Source organism: Propithecus coquereli, unplaced genomic scaffold (genome assembly GCF_000956105.1).
Source record: "Propithecus coquereli isolate 6110/MARCELLA unplaced genomic scaffold, Pcoq_1.0 Scaffold89, whole genome shotgun sequence".
NCBI lineage: Eukaryota > Metazoa > Chordata > Mammalia > Primates > Indriidae > Propithecus > Propithecus coquereli.
The window spans coordinates 1,865,943-1,892,705 of NW_012155173.1; the positions used below are offsets into that span (position 1 = coordinate 1,865,943).

General features: G+C 43.5%; 2 protein-coding genes across 2 annotated transcripts; one reads left to right on the forward strand and one right to left on the reverse strand.

Annotated features, from left to right (window-relative positions):
* Positions 1-811: 811 nt before the first annotated feature.
* MORN5 (MORN repeat containing 5) lies at positions 812-11,465 on the reverse strand. The gene is made up of 3 exons (XM_012664434.1): positions 11,419-11,465; positions 7,022-7,169; positions 812-907 (listed from the first exon to the last, which is right to left on the reverse strand). The coding sequence occupies exons 1-3, from the start codon at positions 11,463-11,465 to the stop codon at positions 812-814; spliced, it is 291 nt and encodes a 96-aa protein (XP_012519888.1).
* Positions 11,466-11,629: 164 nt separating this feature from the next.
* Positions 11,630-24,831, forward strand: NDUFA8 (NADH dehydrogenase (ubiquinone) 1 alpha subcomplex, 8, 19kDa). Its single transcript, XM_012664435.1, has 4 exons — positions 11,630-11,818; positions 17,622-17,785; positions 20,864-21,029; positions 24,511-24,831. Exons 1-4 carry the CDS (start codon positions 11,768-11,770, stop codon positions 24,646-24,648), a joined length of 519 nt encoding a protein of 172 aa, XP_012519889.1. The 5' UTR covers positions 11,630-11,767; the 3' UTR covers positions 24,649-24,831.
* Positions 24,832-26,763: the final 1,932 nt, after the last annotated feature.

The window sequence follows — 26,763 nt, forward strand, 5'->3', positions numbered from 1 at the left end:
CTGCTCCTGTTTTTATTTGAATATTGGTCTCCCATGAGTTTGGTCACTGTAAATTGGTCCTTCTCAGTCTGATGGGCCTTGGGTTGACTCACCACACTGACGTTCTGGAGCCTCCAGTCATAGGCTTGTGCCTGCGCTGTTGCCCCGGCTGGGAAGCCCTCTCTCCTTGCCTTGTGGTCCACTCCCAGTTGGTCTTCAGGTCTCGGAGTACGTACCACTTCCCTCCTGAGAACTTCTCTGACCGACCAGTTAGGTCCCCCTTCCTGATGCTCCCACGGCATCACCCCCACCTCTCTGGGGCCCCCATTTCCCCTCCCCCAGGACCACGTTTTTCCCTTTCACGGGGCTTATTCCATGATGTGACCACTGTGTGTACTTCTTGTCTGCTGCCTGTTAGAATATAAGCTCCACGAGGAAGGGGTCCATGTCCCCCTTTGCTCTGCTCTACCGCGGCGCCAAGCATAGGGTCTAGCATACAGTAGGTGTCCGTTAAATACTAGTTGAAGGAATACGTGCAAAAATAAGTAATCCTTTCAGTGCCGCACATATGTGCTGCCACAGTTAGACCATGAATGTCCTTTACCTCACTCTATGACTATGTACAGACCTTCTGGCCACGGGAAGTCCAATGAGTGAAACATTCAGATAATCAATTTTTCTCTTTTATCAGTGAAAGCTTCTTTCTCACCAAATGCGCACACGTGTGTGTGCACACATGCACAACCTTACGTGTGGATGAAAAGAAACACGCTGCAGAGTGTTGGAATAAACATACCTGCATTCCTCAGGAAGCGACCCTTGTAGTCCTTGATTATCCTCGTGACCGGGTTGTAGAAGCCATCTCCACAGTCATAAGAGCCCGTGGGGATTTTTCTAGGTGGGTCCATATTGGTGAGTTGAGAGATACCTTGAAGGGGCATAATGGGCAATTAGTTGACCATCAAGGCCAACTCCAAACCCAATGCCCCCGTAAGGTCTACTTTTGGCTGGGTGCTCATGTGACTATCTGGCTCTACTGTAGGACTAAACACTCCTGATTCAGGGTAAGGAGCAAAAACAGCAGGAACAGTGCCCCAAAGAGCTTCCTGAAAATGGCTCTCTAACCCCTGTCTTCTTACCTTGACCTTATCCTCCTCCCTTTCTGGGGATACCATGACAATGGGCACAGGATCTGGACTCAGAGAGACTCTGAGGATGAGTCAGAGTTGGCCAGCAGAAGAGAAGGGCTGGTCCAGGAGAGGGATGGCATTCGAAGTGTGGGCAAAGGCCAGAGGCATTGAACCCTCAGCCCTCACTGAGGACAGCTTGCGGAGCAGAGCATGCACAAAAGAGAGCAGTGGGAAAGAAACAGGCCAGGGGGACAAGGGGCAAGTAGTAGAGAACCTTCATTCTCACCAAAATTATCACAGTGGCTACCATTTATTGAATGTTTATTATGTGCCTGGCATTATGCTCCTACTATTTCATTTAATCCTGAGAGCAACCCTGTGGCCCCATTTTACAGATAAGCAAACTGAGGCTCAAAGAGGTAAAGTAATGTTCCCAAGATTATCCACCTAGAGAGCAGCCCAGCTCTGGAACCTGTGTGTTCAGCTGTCAACATCACGGGAGGAGAGAGGGCCTAGGCATGATCCCAGGACTGGGGACACTGGGACCCCCAGGAGGGAAAGAGGAGTCACCTTTTATGTCATGCACCCTGTGCATGTCTGTCTTGCAATGCTGTGGCCTGAGTAAAGGGAGAGGTTGGAATACATAACTTCTCAGGTTCCTTTCTGATTGTATTTCCTATAATCCCTGTCCTCTAGACTGAGAGCTGGATGCCCACTGAGCACAACAGCAGCACTACGTTCACAATTCAGTGTCCTGCACACAGTAGGCGCTCTTGTGTTGGTTAACAATATACCCAACCCTAACTTGACCCTGACCCTGACACTAACCCTAACCCCATGAATACTGGCTAATGATTACTGAGCACTGATTCCCTGCCAAGTGCTTTATAGTCATTCTTTTACCGAAGCCTCATGCCAATGACCATCTCACGGATGCCCAGAGAGGTCATGGGGCACCCTTGTCACCCCGACAATGCCTGCCCCTGAGGCAAAATGCAGAGTAACAGGGAAGGAAGTGGCTACTTAGGGTAAAGCTCCTCTGCTGGGCAGCCCTGGAGGAAGGGGAGGGGCAGGCAGGTGCAGGGAAGGCCATCACTCAGCCTTCAAGACTGGCAAAAGCAGCCGCAGTGTGAGAGCTGAGGCCTGAGGCTGAGGGCTCTGTGCCCATAGGCCTGAGCTGGGATGAAGAGCTCATGACAAAGTCCGGGCCCCATCTAACCCAGGAGTGATTTGCAGGGTGTTCAAGTTGCATCTAGAGTGGCAGCTCTTTGAAGGCAGAGACAGTGTCCTCTCAGCTCTGGGTCTCCCTGGAGCCAGCCAATGTCTAACGCAGAGTAGATGTTCAGGCAACGTTTGCCAATGTGGTGGGCTTAACTCTCCTAAGTGTATCTCTCACCCCCCACAGTGGTGTCAATATCATCCCTGTTTGACAATAACTCTTTATTGAGCGCCTATTATATACCAGGCAATGTACCACGGCCCTGCCCTTGTGCTGCTCACAATTGGCTCAGTAAGATGGATGCTGAACACTCAGGATTCGACCTCCGGAGGGGGTCATGGCTGCTCTGTGATATGCCACGGGGAGACCTCACCTAGTCTGGGAGTTCAGGTAAGCTGGGGCCTGAAGGATGGGAGGGAGTTATTTGGGTGAAGTGAGAGCATTAGAGTATGCCAGGCAGAGGGAACGGCAGGAAACAGTGTGGTCTCTTTGAGAAATAAAGAGAAAGCAAGCATGGCAAGAGAGGAGAGAGAAAAGCCAAGAAGGGTAGGTGGCCCAGGGCGAGGCTGGGGACATCAGCAGGAGCCAGAAAATGTCGGTCATTTCGAGAAATTGGAAACTTGTCTTGAGGGTAGTAGGAAGCACTGAAGGGTGTGGGGTGGCCAGGTGGGGAATGACCTCGAGAGGGTCAAGTGGAGATCTCGGGGTCAGGTAGTGGAGAGGAGAGATGATGGAGGTCTGAAATAGGGCGGTGGTAGAGAGGACGCAGAGAACGCTGCCCAGCACATGGAGGTGCTCAGTAAATATTTGTCGAATGGCAAATGAAAGATTATATTTAAGGGGTAAAATCCCTAGGGCCAGGTGACTGATTGCACACGGGGGACAGCGGAAGGAAGGATTAGGCTTCCCTAGGTGGATGGACGTGACGTTTACTGAGGGGGCCATCGCTGAGGGGCAGCGGGCTGGGGGCAGATGATGAATTCGGTGCAGACACGTTAGGGGATGGTCAACACAGGTGTCGGGCAAGCCGGATGCAGGAATATGAGGCTCAGAGATTCTGATTTCAATTTGGAAGCTGATGGTAGTGGAAGGCTTAGAAGTGAATCATCTCATTTAGGGAGAAAGAATAGAATGACAACAGAAAAAGGTCTAAGCCAGAGAACGCTGAGGGACCCCAAGATTAATAACTGAGGAGGAAGCGCTGGCAGAGGAGAGGAGGGACAGGAGGAAAATGGGAGAGTCGGTGTCAGAAAAGCAAAGGGAGAAGGGAGCAAAGGCTCAATTAACTCATCCCAGGGCTCGAAGCCAGGAAGTGAAGGAGCTGGGGTTTGAGCTCAGGTCAGCCTGACTCCAGCGTCTGGGTGCTTTCTGGAGGTTTCCGCCCTGATGGAGGTTGACTCGTCCAAGCTCATCCAGCTATAGAGAGAGAATTCTGGACTCAACCCCCGACCTTCTGGCCCCATGCTCTGTCACCTACACCACACTATCTTTCATAACTTCAGTTGGAATTGGTTTTACAGTTTACAAAGTCAGTTTCCCACCTGCTGTTTTGGATCTATCGTCTCTGCAGTACCCCAAACTACGCTCCTCTTGAGGTTCACCTGGCCTTCACAAGTCTCAGAAACACAGAGGAGCCCCTTAAGCTGCCACTCTTTGAATCCAGACCCTTGGCCCAAACATAACCCTCTCTGATGGAACATGGGTTTTGAAGGGAGGTAGCATGACACAGGGGATCCCAGAGAGGAAGACTGGGGCTCCAGGGTGAGCTCTGTCACTGGGAAACACATCTGACTCCATGGTCTCAACTTTCTCCTCTAGGACATGGGACTAGGAAGCCTTACCGGGCAGGGCCATCTGGACATTCAAGGAGACAGGGATTACAGAAGCCTCACCTGGCACCTGATACACAGAGCATGTGCTCTGCCAATGCTGCTTTTGCCCTCATCTCTTTCTTTTTAAAATATCAACACAATTTTAGTGTTACAGTAGGTATTACAAATAAGAACAGCTGATGTGTACTGTGCACTTACGTGCATGCAAGACACTGTTCTAAACACTTTACATGAATTGTCTTATTTACAATCTCATGAGGGAAATGCTATTGTCCCCATTTTAAAGGGGAGAAACTGAGGCACAGAGGGGTGACGTCCCTTGTCCTCTGCTAGTACAGTGGAGCTGAGATGTGAGGACTGGCCTTCCTGGTCCCAAGAGCTGGCTCTTTTGTGTTCTGCTGCACCTGCTCAGTTCCCCTTCTCCTTTGAGCTAATTCAGTAGGCCACAGCCCACGTATTTAAAACTGTCTTTAGTTTCCCTCTGTGTTTGGCTGCGAAGAAATGGGCGAGTGCCTGGTACCTGCAGGTTTCAAGCCATTGCAGATCTCAGTGTAAAACCTCCGATCGTAGCCGTCGCAGTAATGCCAGTTCTTCGCGACGTACTGCAGCCCGTCTGCAAAGGTGTATGTGCCCTGGAAAGCAAGGAGCGCGCACATGCCTCTGAGGAAGCTGAAGCCTTTTTGCCAAGAAGGTTGGATGTCAAGTGAAGAGGTGGCCTTCTCATTGCCACAGAAAGGAAGTGGTAACTATCACGGTTATTATGGTTGTGACACTTAGAGAGAATGGGTATAAAGCGCAGACCTCTGTGCCTGCTACTCACGGTAGGTTAACTCACTGTGTGCATTCGGGCAGATGACCTACTCTCTCTGAACTTTTGCTTCCTCACTTGTATAATTAGGACAATGATGGTATATATTTAATAGGATTGATTGACTATTCAATGACATAGCACATGTAAAGCATTTGGCATGTGTCTGACTATGATAGTTAATTTTATGTGTCAACTTGACTGAGCTAAGGATGCCCAGATAGCTGGTAAAATATTATTTCTGGGTGTGTTTGGGAGGGTGTTTCTAGAAGAGATTAGCATTTGAGTTAGTAGACTGAGTAAAGAAGATTCACCGTCACCACTGTGAGGGGGCATCATCTAATCCATCGAGGGCCTGAATAGAACAAGAAAGGTGCAGGTTCAGCGGGGAGGGGGGTGGATGAAAAAAAAAATGTGGAGGAAGAGCCAGTCACTCTAACTGAGCTGGGACATCCAACTCCTGCCCTTGGACGTCAGCACTCCTGGTTCTCGGGCCTTTGGACTCTGGGACTTACACCATTAACTCCCCTGGTTCTCAGGACTTCAGGTTTGGACTGGAATGACACTGATGGCTTTCCTGGGCCTTCAGCTTGCAGAGGGCAGACTGTGGGACTTCTTAGCCTACACCATCTCATGAGCCAATCCCTCAAAATAAATCTCTTTCTATATGTCTATATATATATCCTATCAGTTCTGTTTCTCTGAAGAACTCTGACTAACACACTGACATATAGTAAACACTCAATAAATGTTATTATTATTCTTTCATTATCATCATAGCTAGAAAGGTTAGAGCCATCAGCTGCGGCTCTTTGTCCAAACACATACATTCTCCTTTTGTTGCCTTAGTGCTAAAGCAAGCCTCAGGATGTAGAAACTGCATTGGCCTGGGCATCAGGAAACTTGGGTGGAAATTCCAACAATACTATTAATTCACTGTGTGACCTTGGGTAAGTCACATCCCCTTCCTGGGGCTTGGATTCTCCAAGTTATAAAACAAGGAGTGTTTATTAGCCTTTTTTAGGTCATGAGTCAGGCCCCAACACACCCACAGTGAAACTGATGGAAACTATAGATCCTTTTCCCATAGAAAAACATTGTCCCATATGCATAGAAACTTTCGTATGTAAATCAAGAGGTTTCACTGACCCCCAGATTGTATTCATGGCCCACAGATCCCAGGTTAAGAACGCTTGGATTAGATGGTTTATAATGATAGTAGCAGTGGTGGTGGTAGTAATAGTAAGAGCTAACACTTATTGTGTGCCAGGATCTTAGCAAAGCGCTCCTATATAACGCCCCATTTACTCTCACAACTGTCCTAGGAGGTGCTATTTTGATAGGCTGCATAATGGTCCCCCTGTCTGCTGGGACCTTTGAATATGCTACCTTACATGGCAAGAGGGACTCTGCAGGTGCGATTAAATTAAGGATTTTAAGTGGGGAAATTATCCTGGATTATCTGGGTGTACCCAGTGTAATCACAGGGCTCTTGCAAGAGGGAGGTAGGAAGGTCTGGGCGAGAGAAGACAAGATGATAATGGCAGCAGAGGTCGGAGTGGTGTGTGGCCACGAGCCAAGGATTGCGGGCAGCTTCTAGAAGCTGGAAAAGGCAAGGGAACAGTTTCCCCCCGAGAGCCTCTGGAAGGAGCGCAGCCCTGCTGACCTATTTTAGGCTTCTGACCTCCAGAACTGTAAGCTAATAAATTTGTGCTGATTTAAGACACTAAACTTGTGGTGATTTATTACAGCGGTGATAGGTAACTAATACAACTACTGTCCCCAGTTTATAGAGGAGGAACTTGAGTCTCAGAGAGGTAAAGTCATGGGCCCAAGATCAGGCAGTAAGTGGCAAAACAGATTCAAACACATCATGGCCTCTCCGGGGGCCCTTACAGATCTAGAAGGAGAAGGTTCTAGAGCCCTGAGAGATGAAGAAGTGGGAGAAGAGGGCATGGAAGGAGGCGGGCACCACACAGGGAGGGCAAGGTGCCACAGCAGTGGGGGCTCTTCCTGCCCGAGGACCTCTCCCCTGCAGCCCCTGGCTGGTCACCTGTACAACCAATCCCTTTTCCCAGATGGCGTCGTATCGGCTCCCGCTGGGGAAGTACAGGGTTCCTTCGCCATGAAACATGCCGTCCTTCATTTCCCCAACATATCTTGTTTCAGTAGGGAGGATGTACTCAGCTTTGCCCTCCATCCTGCAAAGACACGGGGATGTCACTGAGCCCTGCGTTACAGCTGGAGGATCAGAGCTGGCAGGCGAGGGAGAGCGAGTGGGAAACTTACCCTAGGCATCCTCAGACATTATCGTCCCGGCAATATTCTGTTCAAAAAACACAATTTGTGTTTTGTTTCCCTCAGAAGCTCAAAACTGAGAGGGGCTCTGTTGTTTAAGGCTGGGGGAGGAGTGGAGTTTGTTCTGTTCATCCTCCCCCTCATCTAGAGGCTGTCCTGGAGTTGATGCTGCCCCTTGAAATACCCCCTTGGTGGGCCCAGAGAGGGCAGGGATGTATCCAAAGCCACACAGTAAAAATTGTGAAGCAGAGACTAAGGCCCAGGTCACTGGCAGCTGGTTCTCTGTCTTCCCTGTCCCCCGCAACTGGCCCACCCCTGCCAATTGTACAACAGGTGGAATATTAGGAAAAATATGAAATTTAGAGACAGGAGATAAGGGTTTGAATCTTAGTTCACCATTTTCTAGATGTATCATCTTGGAGACTTTCCCAAACCTCTCTGTTTGTCTCCCTTCCTTCCTTCCAACAAATATTTACAGAGCACCTACTATGTGCCAGGGGCTGTGCTGAGAATCTGATCTGCTGGATACAACACAGATACAACACTCATCAAGGCAGATGCAGTTCCTGTCCTCAGGGGGCTCACAGTCTAGTGGGGGACACAATGAAGCAATTATACAATCTTCAGGGTCCAAATCAAATATTGTCTCCTCCATGAAGCCTTTGAGGACTACCCTAACTGGATGTGTCTTCTTGGGGCCCAGCAGCAGGGCTCTATAGTAGAAAGCACCTAGGCTTTAGAGTCTGAGACACCTGGCTTGTCACCCCTGCTCTGCCAAATGCTAACTAGGTGACTTTGGGCAAGTTATATAATTACTCTGAGCCTTACTTTTCCTGTCTGTAAAACAGAACGATGATGTCTCATAGAGTTCCTGGGAGGAGGGGAAGATGCAGGCAAAATCACCTGGAGCATAGTGGTTGCTGCATAAATGTTACTGGTCTCCCTTCCTCCCCTGTGTTTGTAGGCCTCGTCTGGCACTTACCTTGTGGTGCTCTGCAGCGGAGTTATCTAGAACTCCATTGTGCAACTATGCCAGAGAAACCACGCTCTTGAGGTCAGATAGATCCTATATTAACTTTTTATTTTTTTATATCCATACGTGGTACAGGAAAATCATGTGTCTTTTAACTTTTTTAAAAAAAAACAGCTTTATTGAAGACATAATTGACATACAAAAAACTAAACATTTAAAGTGTACAATCTGATAAGTTTTGACACACATCCGGAAAACCATCATCGCAATCAAGATAATTAATATATCTATTCCCCTCAAAAGCTTCTGCTTGCCGCTCTAATTATTTCTGCTTGCACCTCCCCATAATCCTCATCTCCTGGCAACCACTGATCTGCTTTCTGTCACCATAGATTAGCTCGCATTTTCTAGAATTTATGTAAGTGAAATCATACAGCATGTACTTTTTTTTGGTCTGGCTTCTTTCACTGAATATAATTCTTTTCAGATTCATTCATGTTGTGTATGTACCAGTAGGTCACTCCTTTTCATGCTGAGTGAGTAGTTTTCAATGAATGGATATACCACAATGTGTTTTTTCATTCAGCTGTTGATGGACATATGGTTGTTTCTGGTTTTTGGTTATTATAAATAAAGCTGCTATGAGCACTCATATATGTGTCTTTGTATAGATATATACTTTCATCTGCAGGGTAAATACCTAGGAGTACAGTGGCTGTTTTAACTTTTTCTTTTTTCTTTTTCTTTCTTTTTTTTTTGACACATTGTCTCTCTTTGTTGCCTGGACTAGTGTAGTGGTATCATAATAGCTCACTCAATCTCAAACTCCTAGGATCAAGTGATCCTCCTGCCTCAGACTCCTGAGTAGCTGGGACTACAGGTGTGCACCACTACGCCCGGCTAATTTTTTAATTTTTTGTAGAGATTCTCGGGATCTCACTATCACCCAGGCTGGTCTTGAGCTCCTGGCCTCAAGCCATCCTTCCACCTTGGCCTCCCAAAGTGCTAGGATTATAGGAATGAGCCACCACACCTTGCCTGTTTAACTTTCTTTTAACAAATTGCCAAACTTTTCCAAAGCAGCTATACTATTTTACATTCGCACCAGCAGTAAAGAGTCTACATGAACTTTTTAAACCAAATGTTAAATATCAACTTTCTACTGTATAGAGAAGCTACTCTATTCATTTAAACTCTAAAAGAAAAATACTCCCTCCCCAAATTAAAAAAAAATCTATTGAGTATCCACCACATGTAAATAACATCCATATATACTACGTTACATACTCCTTGGAACACTTATGCTGGATGTGCATTATTTTCCCATTTTACAGATGAGGAAACTGAGGCTTGGATGGTTAATTAAGTGTACAAAACAAATTAAGTGTCAGACTTGAGCCCTAGCCTGTCTCATGCTGAAGCCTTTTTTCCTCTACTATCCTGTCTCTTTCATCACATGATGAAACTTGAAAGGCCCCATTATGACTCTAGTTAACGGTTGTTGAAAAACAAAATCAATACAGAATATATGGCCAAATTATGAAAAGAAATATGACAAGCAAAACAACTGACTTCTTGCTGGTTATGGGAAGTTGAAGAGCCCTATTCAGGTCTGGGAATCCCTATCATGGTTATAGCAGTATCAAAAAACGCCAAGTACAACACAGATTCCTAGGGACAAAATCATGGATATGGCTGATGCAATACACAGACCCAATGAAAATGCACAAAACACCAAAGGCAAATAGTTGAGAGCCTTCTCTCTTTGACCCTGTCTGTATGTTTCTTTCTCTCACATCACATAGCCCATTGAAAATATGTGTAGTTTCTCAAATTTTTGTGTCTAAAATGCCCAATACCCCATATCCATCTGCCAACATTCTACCACCTTTACTTTTGCAGAGCCTTGTAGAAAAAAAGAACATGGTTTGGACACAGGACCGAGTTCAAATTCTGACTCCATTACTCCTGGCTGTGTACCCATAACGGTGGGCAAGTCATTTCGCTTCTCTAAACATCTGTTCCTTTATTTGCAGGATCAGCCTGAACCACCTCACAGAGTTGTGAGAGGCAGCACACACCAAGCACCTCTGCCACTGACCTGCTGAGTTGGACACGTGTCTCAAACTCTCTAAGCCTCACTTTTCTTACCTCTAAGGTGGAGATAACATTTCCCTTGCAAAGCTGACATAAGGATTAGAGATAGCTTTCCATATATATTAATATTACCTCCTTCTCTAGGAATCTGTCCCCTATCTCTGGCCAGACCACAGGTCCTCCTTCCTGTGAAGTCAGAAATCCCTGGAATCCCACCAACATGTGAATACAGAGATGGATTCCACCAAAATCTTGCCTTTCATCCCTTCTCCATTTCCATGGCCCCGAGGTAGGAGTGCTTCACAGTCCCAACAACTAGCAGTTGTTTGGCAAGCCACCTCACCTTGCTCAGCCTCAGTTTCCCCAGCTATAAAAACAGAGATTCCACTTTCTTATTCCAGGATGGTTGGCAAGGAAGAGTAGCCACCTCTGTGTTTCTCTGCTTCTCCCCACAGGAGCGCTTCCCACGCGGAATTGCAGCTATCTGCAATTGTTGTGTCTACTTGCCCCACTACATTTGAATAAACTTTTTGAGGGCAGGGATTGTACCCAGAGACAAGTTCAGGGCCTGGTACTTGGTAGACACTCCACATTGTTGAACTGAATAGCTTTTACTACTGGTCCCTTACAGTGATTTGTGTCTATAATCCTCTAGAATGATCCCTAGATTGTGAACTCCTAGACGGAAGAGACCACGTGGAATCACATTGGCCACAGTCCCTCTTCCCCAGTCTCCACGTTTGTTTTCATAGCATTTGTCACTATCTGTAATTATTTTCTCATTTATTTGTTCATTGGCAATACACCCTCAACTAGATTATAAACTCCATGAGAGCAAGGATCTTGAAATCTTTAATATTTTTATTCCTAAATCTAAAACTGGTAGATAGCACACGCACACACACACGTATATACGGAAAGAACGGATCTCAGGTCTGCTGCTTATTAGGTATATGTCCTTTAGCAAGTTCCTTGGGCAAGTTTGTGAGTGTCTGGTACAAGGTCCTTCGCAGACGCAAAAAGACAGGGTCTTTTCCTAGTCACAGATATTGAAGACGTAGTAAATCGAACGACGCCCTTACCTCCCATCTACATATTCCCCGATATATTCGCTCCCGGTGTACTGCATGGCGCCGGCTCCTATAATAGTTTCCAGACGTTGGGATCCGGAGTCTCAGTGGATGCGGCCTCACTATGACAACCGGGAAGGCTGGGCGGAGCCGACTCGAAGCCCCGCCCCGCGGAGCTCGCAGAGCTTCCTGGCATTGCGCACGCTCCCTCGCTCACGGTTGGGCAGAGCAGTGCGCCTGCGTGCCGTCGGCTGCGCATGCGCAGGTGCTGTGCGGCCTCACCGGCGCTGGAAAGGGGAGTTCAAGGAGACGGGGTCGACGTGGTCGACGGCTCCTCATCAGGGTCTGGGCTGCAGCCGTCATGCCGGGGATAGTGGAGCTGCCCACTCTAGAGGAGCTGAAAGTGCAGGAGGTGAGGCTCGTCCGGAGGACAGGCAAGCGTGGCATAGGGCTGCAGCTAGCTTCCCGGGCCTGGGCCCAGCCCTGCTTCACCTCAGCGCACCCTGGGCCCCGGGTCTCTCTTCCCCCGCCCTCCAGCACATGCACGGGGCTCCCCCGGACGTCCTCTCCACAGCCTTGGGAGTCGCCCCCCGGCACCACCCTGTAGCATCCGGCAGTGGCTCTAGAACCCTGTCCACACAGTGACGTGCTTTTCCGTGAATAATAGTGGTACTTTTTACTAAGCACCAACCAGGGTCACTTAGTTTACGTTGCTTGATCCTCAAAGCTTCCTTTCTTCGAAGTGAGTGACTGTGAGGTGCTCACAGTTAAGGGAGAGAGACAGTCACCTTAAAGTGATGTCATCAGTGCAGAGTGCATTAGAGCGGAGCCAGGAAGCCGCGGGAAAATGAGATACTGGAGAATGAATTTGCTCATAGCCTTGGGAAGGTGTTTGGTAACAGGACACATTTAAAGCATTCGTTTATTCAAGAGATACTTGAATAATTACCACGTGCACATACACTGGAAAGTAAGAGATATACTCCCTGCTCTCATAGAGTTGGTAATCTGTTGAGGAGACAGACACGTAAAGAGGCAGTTACAGTATCATGTAGTTAGTGCTATGAGATGTGAAGACATATGCTACTAATTAAAGCTAATATGATCAAGCCTTTTCTAGAAGCCAGGCAGGATGCTGATTACATGCCTTAATTCATTGACTTCCTCCCAGCAACACTGTAAGGTAGAACACATATGTGTGTGTGTGTGTGTATGTGTATATATATATATATATTAATAAAATCGATCTTTCCATGTTGTAGATGAGGAAATAGGCCCTGAGAATAAGCCCTGAGATTTGCCCAAGGTCACATAGATCCTAAGTGGTAGAGCTGGAATGTGAACCCAGTTCTGATGTTAAAACCCATGCTTTTCAACTACTATGTTATGGGCAAAAGTTCAAAAGAGTAAGAAGGCTTAGCACACCTTGTGTGTTTAGGGAGCCAAGTGCTGTTTGATGTGACCTAAGTGTTGGTGGGAAGCAGCAGGTGCTGAGCGTGGAGAGGTACCTTGGGCTGAGACAGGGCTTGGAGGCAACGTCCACAAGGCCAGACCAAGCAGTTGGACTTTATCCTGTGAGTGAGGTGGTGGGAAGAGGAGGAAGGCTTTAAGGCTTTAAGGCTGATGGGTGTGATGGCAGGCCTGGGTAGTAGAAAGAACAGGCTATATTAAAGGAGAGGGAGGGCAAGACTAAAAATTAAGTGCCAGAAATTGTATATCAGGCACTGTGTTAAGTGTTTTACCTTCGTTACTTCATTTAATATTCTTTTATGCCTGTGAGAATGGCAACTATTATTTTTCTCAGATAAGGAAATTATTAGCTATGTTCAGGGACTTGATAATAAAGTGACATTTACTATGGGGTGGCAGGAGGGGCGCTACCATGGAGTCAGTTGATCTTTTGTTTCTTGCCCCACTGCGTCACTGGGTTAATCTTGAATTGCTGTATTTTTTGTTGGAATTTTAATTTGGTTCAACAAACATCTGAGGTTCTATTTCATTCAAGTGTTCTATATCTGGAATAAATTTGCCTTACTGAATTGAGATACAGATAATTACATAAACTAAAATACAAGACAAAGTATGATTAAATACTATGAAAGAGGGGCAGATGTGATTTAAGAAAAGAGGATTTGAAGTTGGATCTAGATTAGTTATCTAGTTATCTAAGTGTGACTGGTAGGCCACCTTGATTAGTGGATTTTAGCATTTGCAGACAGTTATTTGTAAGGTGAGGTGATTCCAGCTGTAGAATTATCTGAGGCTATAAAGGGAATAGAGAAAGCATTTCTTGGGCATAATACAAGACAGCTAAATGGCATTTGAAGAATGACATTTATGGGCGGAGATGGAGTACACTCTCTCAATGAGGGTAAGATCCGAGCAAAGGTAAGGAGATGGGAAAATGCAGGCAGCCAAAAAGGGGTTCTGGGCATGGTGGGGTCAGTGTTTTCAGAGAACAGCAAATAGTCCCTTTTTGAAGTGTTGTGGGTGAGAAGGCTGGCAAGATAGTTTGGGTCCAGAAGGCTTTGAAGACCCAGTAATAAGTTCAGGCTTTATTCCGCTGTTAAGGCTGAATCCTTTGAGGTTTTGGTTGCTATTACAATTTAATAGCAGAGTAAAATAAGAATTGTCATTTAGGAAGAAGATACGCCAGCAGCTCTGAAGAATGGTTTGAAGAGAGGAAAAGAAAAGCAGGGAGATTAATCTCAGTTGCTGTTAAAAAAATTGAGGAAGGTATTAATGACTCCAACCTAATTGGTGACTGTGCTTACAAACAGGAAAGAAAAAGTATATCTAGAATTGATCAGACTTAGCAATGGATTAGATATTGGAGGCAGGAATCAATGTCAGCTTTGTAACCTGACAATAGGACTGGGGAAGTGAGAAGAAAGAGCAGGATTGGGGAGCAAGTGAAACACATTTTGGACCTCATTGACTTAGGAGTTATGACACATTCCCATTGAAAAAGTAGTCAGAAGTTTTGGGCTGGAAACTCCTTGGGCACACAGATAATTCTGAGTAAAAATAAAAATAATAGCTAATGTTTATGATGTACTTTGTGCTAGGCACTGTTCTTATTTTTTAATGTATTAACTAATCCTTATAACAGTTCTATAAAATAAGTATCATTCTCCATTTTACATAAGTTAAGGAAAATATAAGGCATGGTATAAATTAGTTACTATAAAAAGAGGTGCAGACATAGTTGAAGGAAGCAAGAACAGGACTAGGAGATTGATTGGCTATAGATTGTGACTTTCTCTGTCTCACTTGCAACACCTGCAGACTCTAATCCTGCTGTGCAGTGAGACTGTTGTGAGAATAAATGAGGAAGGATGTTGAGTTCGGTGTTTCTGAGACAAAGAGCGCTGAATGAATTTGAGAGGGTATTCACGGTAAGCAGCTGTGAAAGGATGTTGTTCTGTTGGAATTCATCAGTCTTAGTGAAGAAGCAGGTGAGGGGATGTGGTGACATCTCAAGTTCTTTGCCACCTCAGTGATGGTGACGTAAAGGGGAAAAGCCTGATCGGAGGTCACAATCTCTGTGTTCCAGTTCTGGGGTTGCTGCTGACCCACTGTATCCTCTCAATTATATCTCTTTCTTTCATCCGTTAGGAAATAGATTCAATGAGTGGTTCCCATACGTGATTTCCCTGTGACAGGGATGGTGTTTTACATGCTCAGCGACATGGGTGTTCATGTTCATTTTGATTAAGACCTTCACGTTTGTAGGGAAGTAAAACAAATAATGCTGCAGGCTTTTTTGGGCACGATGGCCATGGGCATTTGAATAATTGGCCATTTAAAGATATTTCAAGGCATTTGATAAGGAAGTCAATATAGCTAACTTAATTTTCAAAATATATTAAGCTTTAAAATAAGTTTGAGTGTTGATTTCTATTCTTCCAGCTGTTTATAGGTAGTAAAGCAAGCAAATGTGTACCACTCAATTAAATAAATTCCTTTATTTTCAAAAACTTTAATGTAAAAACTTTACAGATTTTTAACATAAATTTATTAGAATCATCATGGCAAATTTCACTTACATTATAACTTTACCTTTGCTTTGATAATTGTAAAGTTGTAACATTAGTAGACATAGTCATAAATTTATTCTCGTCTGTCATGTGCAGATGAATTACTCTCTTCATCTTTCCTTGCATTTTATCTTATTAATAACTTAACCTAGCTGTGTAAAGTGCATAAAAAACAAAATTATAGACCATTCTCATATAAAAATCCTTAATTTTGCAAATCAAATCCAGGAGTGTATTAAAGAATAATACACTATGATAGATTAGGTATTATTCTAGAAATACAGTAGGTCAATTTTAGATAATCCGTTAATGCTCTGTGTTACCTTTATAGATTAATAAAAAGCCTAAAAATTTCAGATTTTCCTGGTGGGGAAAACAAGAGTAAAGCAAAACCAATTAGGATTAGAAGGAAACTTCCTTAGCAAGGAATATCCAAACAACTATATCCCAGATGCCGACAGCAAATAGCCTACCAAACTATGCTTTAAAGTTTATAAAAAGGCAAGGTTGCTGCTGTCATTGCCCTTCATCTGAATTATTCTGAAGGATTTGGTTAGAGCAATAAGATAGGAAAAGAGAATAAGAAGAAAAAAGATAAAAATAACAGAAAGGAAGGAAAACAGTTTCTCTTTGTAAATGGTAGTTTAGTTTTTCTGTTAATTCTCTTGAGTTTTGTATCAGAACTACAAGAGTTCAGTAAGATGGCTAGAGAGAATATGCAATGTACAAACAATCAGTAAACAGTTTGAAAATCTAATAGAAAAAATATCCTATTTATGTAGTATCAGAAATGCTAAAATGCTGAGGAATAAACAAGAAATGTGCAAGGTTCCTGTGTGAAGGAAACTATGATTTTAACTGAAGGACAAGAATGACCTGAATGAATGAATGGAGAGAAATGCAGTATTCTGGATGAGAGGGTGTAATTCATGTATTCATATCTCTTTTGTAACTGTTGTATCCTAATTGCCTGGCAAAGAGTGGGTGCTCAGCAGCTACTTGTGCCAATTTTGGGTGCTTGGTGTACCATAGTAAACGTTACATTTAATTACTATCACTTAATTTAGGGAGAATTGACATTTTTGCAGTATTAGAGCTCTGTTGAAAGCAAAATCCTTGCCCTCTTGGAGCTTATATTCTAGTGGTCACATGTAGACCACGTGAATGACCACTGATGATAGTTTATATAGGATGATTAAGGAAAGGCTCTCTGGGGACATGAAATTCGAGCAGAGACCCAATATTATAGAAGTGCCCATTGCCCCCTAATTTAATATATAATTAAATTCAATGAAATTCAAATGCAAATTAAATTGGGGCTGGTGTTCATCTGAAAGAATAGCCAAGATAATTTTGAAAAGGAAGGATGAGGAGGATGGTTCTCCCAGGTAATATAATGTTCTGTGAAGTTACAGTCATTAAAACATTGTAGTGTTGGTATAGGAAAAGATAGTGCAGAAAAGAGGCTAGGAGGACCCTTGCTGCAGCAGCTGTTAGATAGGCCCTGACTGTTTGCAATTCTCTATGAGCTAACTGCAACTGCACCATGTTTCTTCTCAAGAAAACGTACTGAAATGTGAGTGAGGGAGAATGGTGGGCGTAGTTACAGGGTTGGCAACCTTGGATATGCTCTAAGTTAATCATTTTTTAAAATTTGCAGGTTTAGTGCTTTATTATTAGTTAAAATAACTTGCTTTCTACATGTGCTTTCTTATCCCTTCCAGTCTCTCATCTTCTGTGATTCTCTAGTCCTCTGGGAATTTTCTGTATCCTTATACCGTTAATTTTATTCCTGGAGCAGAAACTGAGCAAAGCTCCCCAGAGTTGGTTCCTCCCTCTACATCCCAGAAGCCTCTATTCTCCTTCAGAGCCATTCTGTCTACCATGAATATCTGAAGACTCTATTAGGGTTACCATTTCTTCATCTCTCAAATGGGGATGATAATATCAACTTAATATTATTGTAAAGGTGAAGAAAACAATATATGTGAAAGAGTTTCGTGATCTCTAAAGCACTGTAGATCGTAAAGAATTATGACAGCCCCCGGTCCTTAATTTTCTTGGTAAAGTCAGAACAGTGCCACCTTTGTGTTCTCTGTTTTGACCAGCATAAAGTAGAGAAAGTGATCTTCTGGCTCACAGTCTGTGGTCTGTCTTCCATCTTTCCTTCCCCAGGTGAAAGTCAGTTCTGCTGTGCTTAAAGCTGCGGCCCATCACTATGGAGCTCAGTGTGATAAGCCCAACAAGGAGTTCATGCTCTGCCGCTGGGAAGAGAAGGATCCGAGGCGGTGTTTAGACGAAGGCAAGCTGGTCAACCAGTGTGCTTTGGACTTCTTTAGGTAAGAGTCTTTTGGTATCAATGCCTACCTGGTTGAAACATCAAGATAGTCTTAAATGAATAAGTGAACATCCAGGTAATAAAGTGGAAGGATAATTTTAGTAGGAAGTGCATAGACTTTGAAATCAGATAGAGGCAAACAATCAATGGTTTTGTTTTTATTATCTGGCAAGTTCTTTAATCCCCGTGAATCTTAATTCCTAAATTGTAAAATAATACCTATCTTATACAATATTGCAGCAAAAAAATTTGAAAAGGCACATAAAAACAACTCGGCACAGTGCTTGTCAGCTGGCATTCGCTAGGTTCACTGTAGAACACGATGACGATGGAAACAAAAGTGTGTTCAGAGTCAGGTTTTGGGTAGACGACTGTGCTTGATACTTAAGAAAAAAAATCTAAATTGTGTATTTGTAGAAAAATGTTTTAACAACCATATTAGTAAAAACTCTATTAAAAGGGATATAGAAATTCCATTTAAAGGGAATTAGCTCTTGTAACTGTAAAGTCCAGAAATAGACCTGGCATCAGGCAGGCTTAGATTCAAGGGCTTAAATAATTTCACAACTACTTATGTCTTTTTGCCTCTCCTCTTCTTCCCACAATCTCTTAGTTTTGCTTTTTCTCTCTTGACCTCATTTCAAAGCTCTCCCCTCGCAAAAATGGCCACCAGCCACTTCAGGCTGCTATTCTACTTGCTTAGCAAACCTAGGCAAAGAGTGTCATTCCTCCAGAAGTGAGCAGAGGTTCCTGGACTGAATCTGATTGCCCTGGCTGGCTGGCCTTGTATGCATGTCATTGAACCAGTTGTGCTTCAGGAGATAAAACGCTCTGATTGGTCAGGCCTGAGTGGGGTATAGACTTGGCTTCATCCAAACCACATTGCTGAGAGACAGGGAGGGGTTGTTCCCCAAAGGAAAATTAGAAGGATGTTATGGAAGAATAGGGAAGGAATGCTGGCTAGGCAAAAACCACAGATGTCCACTACAATGACATTTGAGGAAAAAATTGAATACCTTAGCACAATAGCTGCTTTCCTTCTTTCTTGGTTCTGCTGCCTTTGTCTCCATGTGAAGATATTTTTGTGATTATAATTATAGCATGTATACATTTAAAAATTCATTATTCACTTGAAACTATTGGAAACATTCTTTCAAGTACTATATAGTCTTCATGATCATCAGTTTTTAATGGCCGTATAATATTCCATTAGTGGATAAACCAACCATTATATCATAACCAATTCTTATCGAACATCATCGTTGATTGTTGTTAGCAGGCATTCACTAGATCTTTATTTTTTTTTTGGATAAATCTGCAGTGGTTACCTATGTGTATAGCTCTTTTTCATCCTTTAATTAATTTTTTGGCATACATTTCCTAGCAGTGAGATTATTCTATAAAAGGCTTTAAACATTATTTATGGCTCTTGAACTTTATTGCCTTTTTTTTTTAAGGTGGGTCAATTTATGCTGTCCTCGGCACTATTTTCTGGTATGCATATTATTTAAATATTTGGTAGGTGCAAGTGGTATTTTGTTGTGCTTGAATTTATATTGATTTGATTACTAGTAAGATTGAATTTGTGTGCTTATTTATTTAACAAAATTTTATTTTCTGCTGGGCATAGTGGCTCATGCCTGTAATTCCAGTTGCTTGGGAGGGTGAGGTGGGAGGGTCGCTTGAAGCCAGGAGTTTGAGACCCCTTCTCTAAAAATAAAAACAATTTTTTTCTTATTTTTTAAGAGAACTTTGGCGAATCAGAGGTAGTACATTTTAAGGGGGAAGTGTTTAGATTTCACAAATTCCCAAGGTCCCTAACTGCCTCCATGAGAGGAATTTCTCACTGCTGAAGTTGCTTGTGGTAGGCATTAGTAGATAATTGTCTGTTAGGTGTGGGTGACAAGGTCCTGAACAGGAGTCTTTACTACTAGAGTAGTGGTTTACAACCCTTCTGCTGCAGCATTTTGGAGGAATACAGAGCTCCCGTCGGAAGTAGTAGCTTTCTACCAGAGTGATTTTCGAGAGGTTAGGTGGGTGCAGGTTATGCTTATAGTAACTGGAAGGGGCACCTAAGAAACTGGTGACATTGGTGGGCCCCCAGGTGGGGAACTGAGTGGCTGTCAGGCAGGAACGGAGAGCAAATTTTTCACTATGTACATCCTTAGACCATCTCTGAGATTCTGCCTTCCTGAGACATGTTAAACAAGATTCATGTGTCGAGAGATTCCTGGAGTATGGCAAGTAAGCACTTGATAATTATTATTCCTTTGGGGGAAGGAGATGCTCTGAATTCCTTCCACTGCCTCAAATATGGCTTTTACATAAAATGATGGTATTTTATTCTTGCTTGAATTTTGCATTTATTTTATTACTAGCGGGGTTGAATGATAAGAGAAGGGGAATTTTGCAAAATAACTGAAGCTTTTATCCCTTTTATACACAAAAGTTACATTTCCCCAGCCATTTGATGGCCACAAAATGAATTATATGCTACCCTGCTTCTTAACAGAGAGCCCCAAATGTAATTTAACTTTCTTCTTGATAACAAGGATTAATTTCTATTTTTGTTCGGTGCGTTACTAGAATGAGGACCTTAAGCTTTTGAGGAGTGGAGGGCAGTTACACCGATCCCAGCATCTGTCTTCTGCTTGTTAGTTTGTGTATTTGCTTTTTATAATTCTGTCTCCTTCTTTGCTATTGCCTTGGACTTCTATCAGCACGCCCATCTCTGATTATGCCTCCTTCTCTTCTAAATTTGCTACGTTGATACTCTTTACAATTGGGTCTAAAGAAAAAGATAAATAAGCCCCAAGAGAGGAGTAAAATACATGTGCCTTAGGCTATACTCTTCTGCTTGCTGCATAAGGAAATTAGATTTTTTTGCCTCAGAAATCTTTTTTGTTTACCTATCAGTTCTCAACTTGAGGCCACTGAAGTTGTCTTATAAGTGAGGTTAGAATATTCACTCCCATACCTTTCAAAAAACAAGGCTGTGTATCTGAGACCTGTTTTTTCCTCACTTTTCTGTTTTCATTGTTTTGCAAAGAGCTGCCCCTAACTTAGCCTTCTGTTCCAGGCAGATAAAGCGTCACTGTGCAGAGCCTTTTACAGAATATTGGACCTGCATCGATTATTCCGGCGAGCAGTTATTTCGTCACTGTCGCAAACAGCAGGCAAAGTTTGACGAGTGTGTGCTGGACAAACTGGGCTGGGTGCGGCCTGACCTGGGAGAACTGTCTAAGGTAAAAAAGACTCCAGCTGGAAGTCTCACTCTGACTCAGGGCTGGGGTAAAGGCAGGAGGTGGTCAGAGGAGGGTCTCTGAATACAGATATGTGAACTCCAAATTTACCAGATTGATTAGGTAGTACTTATACACAATCCAGATAGGAGGTGTTTTTTTTTTAGTAGAAATATTAGTTTAAATAGATCTTCCCACATGTATAGATTTGTTTTTGGTTAATTAGCTAATGGGAGAGCAGAAGGGAGTAGAGGAGGATCAACAAAAGTGTTAGTGAAACACTCAGTTGAAAACAACATTGAGGTTATTGCAGAATTCAGTGGAGAAATAGGATCAGGGTTATATGACAGTATTTGGGAACATATCTAAGATTTAAAAGGAACATGCCTGTATTTTAAAAAGTATGTTTTTCTACTCTTTCTCTTGTATTTCTTATCTTAGTTGTGACATCACCATCTGTTGAAACATCAGAGCTAGAAACCTGCATGTCTTTACTCTACACTCCCTGTTCTTTCTTAATCTGTACAGTCATCACTTTCTATAGATTAGCATCTCCTGGAATATTTTTTGCATCCTCTCACCATTCTTATTGTGTTATCTTATTCTTGGACTGGAGTTAACTTGGGCTACGTCAATTTCTGGGAAAGGAGGGTGGATCAATTTGGGCTTTAGAAGACAGTGCGTGCTTTGATTAAAGAATTTAGGATAAAGTTATAGCTTCATGATAGGAGTTATCTGGGTGGAAAATAAATCATATATCACTTTCTTTTTAAAAACCTTACAATAATTTCCCATTGCTTGCAAGTTAAAGCATCTCCTCCATGTCATGCATGCAGGCCCTTTGTGATCTGACCCGTCCGTGCTTTTTGAGCCTCAACACTCTCCATTCCCTCTGGGGCAGCACAGGTAGAAAGGTGCTGAGAAAAATTCATGTTTGAATGGAGACAGATAGTAGATCTGAATCTTGATTCCACTACTTAATTGCTATGGGATCTTAACAAATTGCTTTATATTTCCTGTCCTGTTGCAGCTATAAAATGGGGCCAAGAATAATCCATATTTTTCTGTGAGGTATACTTTAGAGAGCCTATGCGAATCCTTAGCATAGTGTTTGGGCCCACAGGTCCACAATTAACTTTAGTTCCCTTCTTTTTGTGTATAGCGTCTGTTAATACATAAGTTTGGTGTCATAAGTAGAGTAATGGCTTAGCACGTTTTTTGTGTGTGTGTCTGGCATGATTATCTTTACTTCAGGTATCTTCTTCTGAAACACTGAACAAATTATTTTAAAGTTGATGGTTCTGAGTTGGAAAGTGGTAGAACTTATACATGTAACAAATAAAACTACCTGTTCTCATTTCTGACTCATGAAAGGAGAGTTAATGAGTCATGCTATTAACAAAGGATATTTATTCCTGAATCTTTGTATTAATATATTTTTTAAAAACCCTGTAAAATAAAAAAATATTGTTGTCCTAACTCTTTTCAAAACTGTATTTCTTTAAAAGGATTATTGTTTTAGTTATATTTAAATTCAGTATCCAGTCTCTGTCTAGAAATGTGATTATCAGCTGCATAAAGCCTAAATTTTAGCTTTATTCACTTTTGCATTCTCTTCCCACTGGATTACCCCTCCCTCCTACATTCCCCTGGTGAATTCTTACTCGTCCACTCTCAGCTCAGATGTCATGTCTGTCTTTGAAGTTTCTGACTTTCCTAGGCAGAATTGCTTTCTCTCACCTGTAATTCTGTCATCCTGATAATAGCAAAATAATTTTATAGAGTACCTACTATACATCAGGTATTTTACGTATATTATCCTACTTCATCCCAATAACTCTGTGAGCACTTATAGTCCCATTTTATAGACAGGAAGTTGAAGGATAAGTAGGCTGCCCAAAGTTACTTACCTGGTATTTAGTTTGACCACATCCCTCTGCTCCTTTTCTTTTTGGGGGATGTTGCAGAAGAGGAAGTTGCTTTTCTGTTCTTTCCTCAAAAATTTGTCATTGAAAGGGGTCCTAATTACTGCCAAGTTTGAGAAACATTTTCCTAGATTTATTTCATAAATATCTTGAATTCCTTAAAAGAGCTTCAGATATTAACCAGAGGCATTAGGAATTAGTGTCAAGCATTAGGAACCTTTAGTGATCTCTAATCAGGGCAGGGAGATGGGAAAGCTGTTTCAAAAGCAAATAAACAAAAAGCCACTCTGGATTTGAAGACTTGGGCTCCAGCTCTAGCTCTTGACATTGTGTATCTTTACCTGAGGCAAGTCAACTTCCCTGATCTTCATCTGTGAACTAGAGATGACAATGCCTCATAGGGTAATTATAATAGTAATTGTGTGATTATGTACCTGAAAGCTCTGTTCACAATAAATGGTTTCTGAATTCATACATCTTGGAAGATGAATCTGGTCATATTATATGGGGTGGCTTAGAGTAACAATCAGAAAACTGTTGATAACTATGGCCTTATGTCTTCCCACTTATCTGGGCCTGTTTCTTTATCTTTAGAATGAGGACAGTTTTTGCTGGCTTTCTGATTGAGATCTTTGTGACCATCGGGGGGTAATGTGAGTGTAACTGTCTTCTGTCTCTCTCCCTGTTGCAGTTCGGTACTTCATCTCTCCTGGCCTATTGGCTCAGCTCCCCACTTCTAGTCTCACCTCTCCAGGCTAGCTTCTGTTCCTTCTGGCCTACAGATGTGGTTTGCATATCATTCAAAGGCCTTTATCATCTGGCCCCTGACTACCAGTGTAGTATGGTATTGGTAAGCACAGGCTTTGGAGTAGGCAGACCTGACTTTGTGTACTAGTTCTTCCACTATTAGCTAGGGGACCTCAGTGAACCCCTGCAACATGGCCTCCCAGGAATGTGAAAATGGAGTGGAATAATGTGCTCAGCGTCATTTCTAATCAGTGCTTGGTTAGGTGCTTCATCTCCCTTCATTCTTCGCTTCGGCCATTCCAGAGACATGCCTGCCTGTACTGTTTACTTGGAATGTCTTTTCCTCCCTCATCTTCCTAGCTAGCTCCTGCTCAAACTTCAGGATTAAGCTAAATGTTCCTCTTCAGAAATAGTCCAAGCCAGTAGCCTTCAGGGTGGGTTAGATGTGCAGAGTCCTTGCTCCTGTAACATGAAGTTCATGTCTCCATCGTGGTCATTAGGTAATATGGTAATTAGGAAGTCTTGGTTGATGTTCTTGTCTGTCTCCCTCACTAGATTGTGAACCCCTTGAGGATAGTGGGTATCTTGTTCCCTTCTGTATCTCTAGCTTCTATCACGTGGAATGACATAAAGTAGGCTGTCCCAAGTGTTTATTCAAGATTAATGAGTCTGCATGTGATTTTCTTGGGCTTTAAGTCAGGGAGCTCTTGGGGTGGCAGGAGCAGAGAGGAGACACCAGGAGGCAAGTTTATGGCCCCAGACTCCTCCCGCCTAACTTCCAACTTTGCTTCTTCCTTCTTCACTCTTCCCAGGTCACCAAAGTGAAAACAGACCGACCTTTACCAGAGAATCCCTATCACTCAAGACCGAGACCAGCGCCCAACCATGAGATCGAGGACGATCTGAAGCCTGCCAAACATGGCAGCCGCTTTTTTTTCTGGACCATGTGAAGATGGGTCCGTGGCCCACCCTCAGTCACGCGCCCGGACGACGACTGATGGAAACGCCCGTGCAGTTTGCATTGGCCGATAGTGTGTTCTTTCCGGGATCACAAATGTTAACAAAAAAGTTAATTTATGCGACTTGGCAGTTATTCTATACCATTTCCTGTCCATTAAAAATTTTAAAGGAAACAGTTGTATTTTATTATGTTTTATGTACCCTTTTGGCCTTTAAAGATGACTTCCCTTTGCTTTTTCTTCTTACAGTCCTGCCTGGTGCTCTCGCCTTGCGTTAAGCAGGCACTCCCCAGTGTGGCAGGGGAGCCGCGCTGGGTCACGGAGAAATGACGGGGTAGAGGAAAGGCTTTGTCACCTGAGACAGCCGTTCGGGCTGTGTCTGTGTTCACACGTTTTGAAGTCTCAACTCTTTCTCCTGTCCAGCATCTCAGGCAAATAGGTTTCCCTAAAGGTCATACAAGGAAAGCCTCCAGGAGAGAAGTGAAAGGAACACTGGAGCCTCTGACTCGGCACGGAGGGGGCTCCTGGCTGGGTCTTACGCAGTCTCGCCCAGAGTTTCTTGAAGAACCGAACTTCCACCACTTCCCCTTGATATCCCATCCTCAAGCATTATAACCCAGATGTTTTTCCTGATAGACAAGGGAGGTGGAGGCTGAGCTCCCAGCTCCAAAGCCAGGAAGTCTGGAGGTCTGAATGTCAGTTCCAACCTTGGGTGTGTTCCTTAACCTCTTGTGAGAGGTTGAATTTGAGGACACGCTGAAGTGCACATGCTTATCTACCTCCTGGGCAGGTTAAAGCCGCAAGTGTTTATAAAGCTCTTTGCTTCAAAGCACTATTATGTCTTTTTTTCCCCTTTCATTCAATTCCTTTTTCACTACTAGGCTGTTTCCTCTACATTTGTTGAGTAACTTTATGCCTTCTGGTTGTGGCTTTAAGTTGCATATGACCCTGCATAAGTTATCTCAACTCCCTGGGCCTTGGTTTCCCCTCGGCAGAGCTCTGAAAAATAAGGAAGTTGGATGAGAGTCTTTCTAAAGGCCCTTTCAACTCCCATCGTAGATTCTCTAAATGGGGAGATTGCTGTGAGGCACCAGGCAGATGAGGCGCAGGGTCTGACGCCTGACTCCTGAGGGCAGTTGTTCAAAGAGAAAGCGTTGTATGACCTGCCCTGCCCTCTCCCCACCCCATGCTGACTCCACAGTTGGAAGCATTTTGGGTGGAACTTACTCTCACCTGTTCTGCAAAAGTTCCTTGCCAGCCACCTTTGCCTCAGATTCTCCGATTTAATGAAGAAAAAGAACAGGTTCTTGCATGTTATAGATAACCAGGGCAAAATCTGTTAACCTCTTGATGGCCAAGTAATTGGCAGTCACCTCTGAGCATGGCTGCAGACTGGCATTTATGTGATACTTGAAGGCACGTGTTTCCTAGGATCCTCTGCAAAGGAAGTAGGCCTTGAATAAATAATAAATATTCATCGAGCACTGTGCATTGTGCCAGGAGCTTTACATGTGTCAGCTCCTTCAGTGCTCAGAGCGCTTTGAAAGAGATACTATTATATGTCACCCTCATTTCACAGACGAAGGAACTAAAGCTGAGAAGCCCCAGTCTCATATATGATGAGTGGTAGACACAGGATACAAATGAAGATCAGTTCCAGTGGCGGCACTCTTGTCCGTCAACGCTGTCAGTGGTCTCAGCCTTGAATGCACATCGGAATCACCTGTGGACCTTTAAATCCCGATGTCTGGATCCCACGCCCAGAGATTCTGATTGAATTGGTCAGTGGTATGGACTGGGCATGGAATTTTTGAAAGTTCCCAGGCTATTCTAGTGTGAAACCAAGGTGCAGGACCACAGATAGATTTTATATATAAGGAAGCAGATCCAGGAGGCAAAGTGCTAGTCAGTAAGTAATAAGTGGCTGAGATTTGAAACCGGATACACCTGATTCCAAAGCCCATCTCAAATCGGTATGTGAATCACCTGTAGATCTTATTTAAATGATTCTGATTCAATAGGTCTGAGGTTTCTGATAAGCTGTTTATTGGTGCTAAGGCTAAGTCCATGGGCCACACATTGGGTGACAAGAGAATAAGCCATACT

Bases quoted from the DNA above. Each gene is read 5' to 3' on its own strand.
- MORN5 (XM_012664434.1), bottom strand. From the start codon at position 11,465: ATGCAGTACACCGGGAGCGAATATATCGGGGAATATGTAGATGGGAG. The intron at 7,170-11,418 runs GTAAGGGCGTCG...GTGTCTTTGCAG, and splicing joins GGGGAATATGTAGATGGGAG to GATGGAGGGCAAAGCTGAGT. The intron at 908-7,021 runs GTGACCAGCCAG...TGCCCCTTCAAG, and splicing joins AAAAGGGATTGGTTGTACAG to GTATCTCTCAACTCACCAAT.
- NDUFA8 (XM_012664435.1), top strand. From the start codon at position 11,768: ATGCCGGGGATAGTGGAGCTGCCCACTCTAGAGGAGCTGAAAGTGCAG. The intron at 11,819-17,621 runs GTGAGGCTCGTC...TTCCTTCCCCAG, and splicing joins AGGAGCTGAAAGTGCAGGAG to GTGAAAGTCAGTTCTGCTGT. The intron at 21,030-24,510 runs GTAAAAAAGACT...CACTCTTCCCAG, and splicing joins ACCTGGGAGAACTGTCTAAG to GTCACCAAAGTGAAAACAGA.